This window comes from Solanum lycopersicum, chromosome 4 (genome assembly GCF_036512215.1).
Source record: "Solanum lycopersicum chromosome 4, SLM_r2.1".
NCBI classification, from domain to species: domain Eukaryota; kingdom Viridiplantae; phylum Streptophyta; class Magnoliopsida; order Solanales; family Solanaceae; genus Solanum; species Solanum lycopersicum.
Window position 1 is genome coordinate 34599176 of NC_090803.1, and position 7964 is coordinate 34607139.

The 7964-nt window shown below is 30.1% G+C and overlaps 1 protein-coding gene and 1 long non-coding RNA gene across 3 annotated transcripts; one reads left to right on the forward strand and one right to left on the reverse strand.

Moving 5' to 3' along the window:
- Nucleotides 1-798: 798 nt before the first annotated feature.
- Nucleotides 799-4756, forward strand: LOC104647014 (uncharacterized). Its single transcript, XR_003246497.2, has 6 exons — nt 799-1329; nt 1505-1709; nt 1982-2073; nt 2833-2941; nt 4155-4216; nt 4451-4756. It is a non-coding gene; the product is annotated as an uncharacterized lncRNA (long non-coding RNA).
- Nucleotides 4757-5354: 598 nt separating this feature from the next.
- On the reverse strand, nt 5355-7964 carry LOC104647013 (uncharacterized). 2 transcript variants are annotated; one of them, XR_003246499.2, is made up of 3 exons: nt 7480-7964; nt 6681-6777; nt 5355-5983 (listed from the first exon to the last, which is right to left on the reverse strand). XR_003246499.2 is itself a non-coding variant. In XM_010321577.4 (3 exons), the coding sequence occupies exons 1-3, from the start codon at nt 7490-7492 to the stop codon at nt 5777-5779; spliced, it is 351 nt and encodes a 116-aa protein (XP_010319879.1). In that variant the 5' UTR covers nt 7493-7720; the 3' UTR covers nt 5355-5776. The 2 variants fall into 2 exon arrangements, 1 of the variants encoding a protein (XP_010319879.1); XM_010321577.4 differs by having other exon boundaries at nt 7446-7720.

Genomic DNA, 7964 nt, shown 5'->3' on the forward strand with positions numbered 1-7964 from the left:
AAATAAATCTTCTCCGGATGACGGTTTTATATAAGTTCAAAAATAAATCAATATAAAATACCGACTTTCTTATGTTAGTATTATTTAACTAACATTACTACTTCTTATTTTTCTTAATTTAATCTAATTTCTCTTAATAAAAGTGAAATTTGGAAGTCAGTTTGTTTAAAATATTTCTATTAATCATAATGTAGCTATTGTGCATAATACCAAGGTATCATTTTTTGAAATAGATAATAGAACATCATAAAGTACTATACAAAACAAGTTCTATCAAGATTCTTACGTTTTGATCTTGAATGGATGTCAAGTGTAGTGATCATATTGTAGGCAATGTCTTGTAAAGGATAATTCATCGGAATATGAAATATGTTGATTATATACTCGTCGAGTAGTTTGACAAAATCAAGTCTTATATATTAATGGTTCAGATATGAAATATATTATCAAAGAAATACCAATGATCAATTTAAATAGATTTATATATTAAATTTGATATTAATAAACTTCAGTTGATCAATAAAATTAAATTTATGTGATAAGGAGTTATATATATATATATATATATATATATATATATATATATCCTCTTATATATAAGCCAACAAGAAAAGGACCAACAATGCAATACTTAATTGTACATGCTCTGTCAGATATACTGTTGCTAAGTGCACTATAAAGTTGGGCCTTTCTTTTATCCTTTTAATAGTAAACATGAGTATAACTCTTCCTTTTACATGTGTACTGGTAATTTTCTTTTCATGAGATAAATTCATTTCTCTTTCTTCCCTCATTCATAAATAAAAATAAAGAAACTGATTCATCTTCCTTCTTTCCTCTAGTATCTCACCGGATGTTATCTTCATTCTCCTCTCAATCGATAATTTTCTTCCTCCATCCTCTTAACTAAGATTTTTAGATGAATGATGAGTGTATATAACTTTTTTACATGATTTCTCTTTCTAGAATTATACAATGTTCATCTTAATGATTCTCAAATCTAATTCGTTCTTTTTCTAATATTGAGGAATTTATGTTCAAATTCGAACTATTTATATTTTTGAGGTTTTAAAAAAATTTCTTTATTATTGAACTTTTATTGTCTGTAATGGTCATTTGTTTTTCGGTCATTTGTTATACTTATTCATGTTTGGATTTAGGTAGTGAGATGCAATTTTTATGGATGATTTTGAATCCAAACTCAAAGATAATGGACCATTTTAGATATTTTCTCTTCCATTTCCTTTTCAGGTTAAGAGTTGGTTGGTGCAACAATGGTGTTTGCTGATATGCTTGAACCAAATAAAAGATTTTTCAGTATTTTTACTTGTAGATTTTCTGCAAAATATTTCTCAATCAATTCTAACGATTTTGATTTTGTATTTTTTTTCTTTGGCTTTTAATGGTATCTAAGTTGTTATGATAGAAGATAAATGAAGATTATTATAGTACTTTTACATAGTAAAAGATACCTACTTTTCTAATAAAACTTTTTGTGTTTTAGTGATTGATTGAAAAAGCATTGGCATATTTGATGAGAGAAGAGGAAAATTTAACAAAGATATTAGAGATATTGGAGTACAGACGTCACCCTTGACAATGTTGGCTTCCTTCCCTTCATAGCAAGGCGATGATGAGTCCAATATGGCTACCAATTAACTGGAAAAATAAAGGGCTCACCTGCTCAAATTTACTAATAATGAGTTAAGGTATCTATAGATTTTTAAAATGAATTTTATTATAGGCTACACGTCTATGTTGCTTGAAGTTTGAACTCTTTAAAAATGTCATTAGTTTTGTGTTGGGTTCTATAAAAGTAGAGTATTTTTAGAGAATTCAACAGGGTTCTCCAAAAGTAGAGTATTTTTAGAGAATTCAACATCGATGGTGCATGAAAAGTGAAGAGTCCATGCAACTTAGTGCATAAGCTATACACTGCTCTATAAGAGACTATTTATTTCTATTCTTATGAAACATACAGGGAGTATTAACTTGAGTTTGTTGGTCAATTTGAAAGACTTGTTGGTGCTATTGCAAGAAGTATGGATGCAATGTTCTGAATGTCTGTCGATAGTAAGTAGTATTTTTGTATTTTCAATCTTTTTGTGCTATTGAGTTGTATATATACATTTATCTACATTATGTTTTTCATCTTTGAACTGCAACATCAAAGTAGTTCTTCTTTATGTCGTGTGTATTATTTATTAAATGTAAGAATTATAAAGGACTAATTTGAGGAATTTTCAATTGATTAAAATGAAACAAACAAAGGTGTCCTCCAAGCAGTAGCTGAAGAGAACACATTTTCTTTTTCAGTTAAATTTTTAATTTACTATTACTTAGATATGTAATTTTTAGAATTTATTCTCTTCCCTTAACTGAAAATCCATTATAACAACCTAATTTTTTCCTTGGCGGTCATGACTTGTCATATGCTCTTTACTTCGATAAATGACATATTGGTGTGAAATGAAAATGTTGATAGATTACTATTTGAAAGTGAATATAATTAGGTAAGTTAATTTTCAAATTTTAGTCTTTAGACTAATCAGACATCTCTGATTGATTTCTTTATACTGATATATTTACAACTAATTTGTAGCTTCGATTTAATTTTTATGTTTTGACCAAACATTTGGAATGACAATGTAATAGGTTGCGCTAATCATATGTTAATCAAGTTAGGTCAAAATCACAACATAAGAAATTTAGGAAGTCCTACAATCTCCAAAAGTAATGTCGTTATATGTTTGTCTATTCAGCTCCTCACGAATCATATAGACTTCTATATATTCTAATGATTTCTTATTTTATTGATTATGCCTAAATCAGAGAGTGATCTTCAAATTTTAAGAATGATCGCACACAAGTTTGTTGAAGGAGACACACACTGTGAGTAATTTGAGCAAATCACGTATGCACACAAATTCAGCTAAAAGTAGTGAGTACTTTTTCTTTTCTTTTTTCTTTTTTCTTTTTTGGCTGAGAATATATTAGTAGTAGTACTTCAGTCTGCTCATATTCTCCCCCATTTGTTATGCTTGGCTTTCTTTGTTCTTCAATCTTTCAAACTGAAATATTTATTGATAGATCACTAGTTCTTTGTATTTAGTGTAGTTTTTTAATTCTTAAAGGTAAGGAGAAAGTTATAGTTATGTTCCACCATTTTAGCCCATAATAGTTATTTGAGGAGGCAAAGCATAAGTAATGAATTAGTGGTGATTGAATTGATTAACAAGGATAATAAAAACTACTGCTAATGTATAAGTTTTCTATATTTTTTTGTTCTCTCTACTAACGTATAATTGATGGTCCTGTTATATTCCATTTACCTATTTGTTCCAAATTAATATGTTTCTTATTTTAGTTTTGATGAGTAAGCAAGTTATCGACCATTGAGTTGGTTAGCAGTTTCAATCCGATATGAGTAGATTAGGATATGTTTATGTGAAATGCTCATTTGGATTTATAGATATGCTTATGTACTTGAATTTTTTTATTTATGATGTGGAGTTCTTATTCTCTACCCGAAATGAGTGAAAGTTAAAATTTTCGTATTTTCATTGATTTTTCTTGAATTTCTTGTTTGTTCTTTTTCGGGTATGGGTGAATTAGAGCGGAGTGGTTGTAAAGGATTAATATGTTTGACTTTACTGGTTTGGGGTAGAGTTTAGTTGATTTAATTGATTGATGGGTTTTTTGTGAGATTTGCGCCAAGTAATAAAAGATGATAAAGAGACCTTTTCTGAGTTTCGTGTCGACTAGTGAAAAGGTAATTTGCGTTGTGTAGGTTAGGCACACTCGTGAATTTGAAAGAAGACTTGGTGTTAAAGAGGAGAAAGGTGTGGTGTTTAAGTGGAGGAATATGTAGTAGGCGGGCACCTGGTTTAGAGATTTATTGGTGATAAGATGAGTTGGATAAAGAAAACATTATTATGGTATGATTTTTGATCTTTTAAGGGGTGGGGCAGGGAGGGAGGTGGAGGTGGGGAGGACAAAGAAGCTAAAGTTTTGACCTTTTTAAACTATTGATCGAGTTTTGTTGTAGGTTGTCCTAGAAATGCTATTACTAAGTATATGAATTCAACATGTATAGTTTTACCTGTGTTGAAGAACTTCTCTGCCATTTGTCTCATCCATTTGTTCCTTTGCAGGTAAAAGATCCTTAAAATGGTGACTTTTGCCAAATCGAAGAATTCTTTGAAGCGCGCTGAAGGTTAGTGGAGTAATCTTCATTGTTTCAGCAATATCTTTCACGGATAATACCATAACTCATCTATTCAGAAGCACCAAATCCTTTAGTTATTTTCTATTAACTTCAAGTTGCTAACTATTGTTCAGTAACATATCAAATAATGTTTTCTGGAACTTTCTGAGGTACAAAATAAATTTTTGTTGATATTAATTTGTGGGTTAAACTAATCACTTCGATTTTGCTAAATCTAAACAGGAAACAAATTTTGCAATCATCTTGCTTTGGTGATGGTGCGAGAAAATTTGCGAAAGTTATGCTTTTTCGGTTCCATTATTCGAATGATCAAATTGTCCAAAACAGAAATGCATCTGACATCAACATAAAGTTAATATGGCTTTGAATTGCCAAACGAGTTTTGAATCAAAAAGTATTGTATTAGATGGCTTATCTTTGATCTGTTGGAAAAGAGCATGTTATATTATAGAAGATAAAGCATCATGTATTAATTTGCAAGAAAAAAAATACTTAATATGAATCACTCAAAGAAGCTTCTTATTCATACTTCCAAGTTCTAATGATTTTTTAATATTGATGTGATGTTTGTCAATAGTCATAGCCAGCACAGGCCATTCACATCTATATACTATCTATATAAATACATAAATAGATAGATAGGTAATTAACACTCAATTTTAACCAATTTATTCAAACATATTTTTGAAACATGTTACGAGTTTAAAAATCTTAATGGATTTTGTCTAAAATTATATATTATAATATCGCTAATTTATAAAATTATCAGTTATTATATATAGAGAGAGTTAACACTTAATTTTGACCGACTTATTCAAACATATTTTTGAAACATATTTTGATTTTTAAAATCTTAATCGATTTTGTCTAAAATTATATATTATAATATCACTAATTTACAAAATTATCAGTTATTATTATTGAGTTATTTTTATTATTATTAAATTAGTATATTTATCGATAGTTAAATTCAAAATAATTACTTTATTTAAATATTTTTAAATTTAGGCGTGGTTCATTTATACGAAATACTTTAATACATGTTATAATTTATTAATTAAATAGCACTTCTTTAGTCTCCCCTTAAATCATTTAAATCATAATCTCTTTTGTTCAATTTGTTTAATTCATAGCCCTCTTTTAATCCAATTTTATTTCATATCAATTATGGCTATTTGCGTATTTCAATTATAGCCTTTCAACACTTCTCAATTATAGCATATCTGATTCAATTCAATTTTGAAATCCCCATCCTTTAATTTCAACCATTGATCATCCAAATCATCAAATCTTGATCGTCCATGTTATTCAAACTAAAGGCTGAGATTAAATCTTCATTCTTTTATCTATATTTTGAATAAACCAACAAAAGAACCAAAACCCTAAGCTAACCATCTTTCTTCATCTTCCTCTCATCTCCTCCTCCCCTATCTCTACCTCTCCTCTATTCTCCTACCATTTCAGGCGAAGCAGCGAACGTCGCCGGCCAGCGAGCAGACGCGAAAATCAACCTGCAATTGGGCGCCACCTACGAGTCATTCTCCTCGCCTACAAGCGAAGCCCGCACCGGCCAGAAGCAGCGCGAGAAACAGCTCCGACCGACGAGCCTCTTTCTCTCTTCTCCTCCACTCCAGTGAGGACGACAACAACAAACAGAAGCTCCAGCTGCTTGCAGCCAACTCTGGCGAACCCCATCGAAGACGACAACAATAGAGAGACCCTCAAATCTCCATTCCTCTCCTCTTCGGCGAAGTTCTAGTAATCCAGATTTTTGATTAATCATCATACATACATAACAATACTCGTAACAAAGCTAAATTGAAGTTTACCTGGAGTTTACATGGTCCAACAATTTCTCAAACACGTCTGTAAATAACTCTAATATTATAACTCTAAAACTATTCAAATTTATTTAAGCTCTAGTTATATGAGACTGGCAAAACTAGATTATCAAACTTGGAATGGAAGAAGAACTAATGTCCGTGAATGTAATGTAAATTTATTAGGTGTGTAGACTCTCTAGAGAAAAATTAACTCTTGACTCACTTTACCTTTATCTCAATATGAAACTGGCATTCTGAAACAATAGAGTTCATTCTAATTGCCAACAATCTTTATATGGAAACAAGAAGACATACTAATTGCCAAGTAATTTGTGACATTCATCAAGTCATCTTATCCAAGAGTCAGTTCTATGGAAGTTGGTGAACACTCTTCTGCATTTATTTTCTATAAAGAGCGTCTTTGTTTGAATGATATACAAACGCACCACTAGATAAAACAATCAAGAAACCTCAGAATTAATAAGTGGAGCTTAGGTATTAATAACCATGTCCTATTGGAGAACCATTCAAGTCAACAAGGCATTTAGTCACTCCTGTCGATGTTATGTGTGCACATATGAAAATAGTAAGACTGGATGAAGTAGTAGCATCAAGTCAAACCATTTTACCTTTGAAGTATGGAAACTACTAACATGCGCACATAGATAAGGACTCAGCTTTTGACCTCCTCGATCGCACAACATTTCAGTAACTAATTTCAGCATGCTGCCATAAAAAAGAGACCTTTAATCAATAAGACAATATTAGTTATGTATAAGGTGTTTACATGTCTAAAGTTCAAGTACAATTATTTTCTATAATGTGTCTGTGTCCATCTAGTATTGATACTTAGCTTTAATAATTTTGTGATAATTTGTTTGTGCCCATCGAGGGTTAACTTAGCTTTAAATTAGGTGATAATGTATTTTCTTAGCATAAGTACTAACACTTGTTGATTCTATTGATAGTAAAATTGATTAATTTGTGTCCATCTAGTGTTGACACTTAGATTTAAATAAAACAATGCCAACGTTTGAAGGTCGAAATATAATAAATAAATAAAATAAAATAAACAACACTGACTTCCAGAAGTGGGAATGTTTAAAGTAAAAAAATATAAAATATAATACCGACCTCCAATGATCAAAATTTAAAAATTAAGAAAAATAAAAATATATTGATTTCCAGGGGTCGAAAATACTAAAAATTAATTTTTAGAGATTAAATATTAATTAATACCAACCTCTGAATGTCGGTGTTTCAAAATATAATAAATAAATATTTTGACATCCTGAAGACAAAAATAATAAATATAAAATAAACAAATATATAAAAGTGACCTCTAGAAGTTAGAAAATAAATAATGAATTTTCCATCTTAAAATTAAAATTGACCTTGGTCGGTATTTACTGTTTGTTAGTAGTGCACCTTGTTTGCTCATTTAGGTTTCATTTTATCTCACAAGTCTGTCGCCTTTGGTGATGAAATTTAGCTCGCGTTTTCACATTCGGAGGATCAATGATGTCTTCCTTCTTCGCCAACTTGCCTTGATCTTTTATCATTAAACACCATAATTTCGATGGAGTTCATACCCATTGGGTGATACACCAATGGTGTTAGGCGACTCTCAGCTGGGAGTCCACACTCTTTTCAATGTTTTGACCTAGATTTATTTTTGCCATGTCATTTAGTTTTTATAGTTGTGATATCATCAAATAATGACATAAATAGGCATTGAAATCACTATTTTGTTGAATTAGAAGGGCCTCAAATGAGTCAAAATCTCAGACTCATAACTCTTACAGTATCATTGACTAATGACTAATGAATAATTTCTAAACAAAAAAATCTTAATAATATCAATATAATATATACATATACTAATTTAATATCAGTTAAAAAAATTATTAGCT

Coding starts and splice junctions, on each gene's coding strand:
- LOC104647013 (XM_010321577.4), bottom strand. CDS start 7,492: ATGAGCAAACAAGGTGCACTACTAACAAACAGTAAATACCGACCAAG. Junction 6,778..7,445: donor AACAGTAAATACCGACCAAG/GTCAATTTTAAT, acceptor TTTTTATGGCAG/CATGCTGAAATTAGTTACTG. Junction 5,984..6,680: donor GTAGTTTCCATACTTCAAAG/GTAAAATGGTTT, acceptor CTGGATTACTAG/AACTTCGCCGAAGAGGAGAG.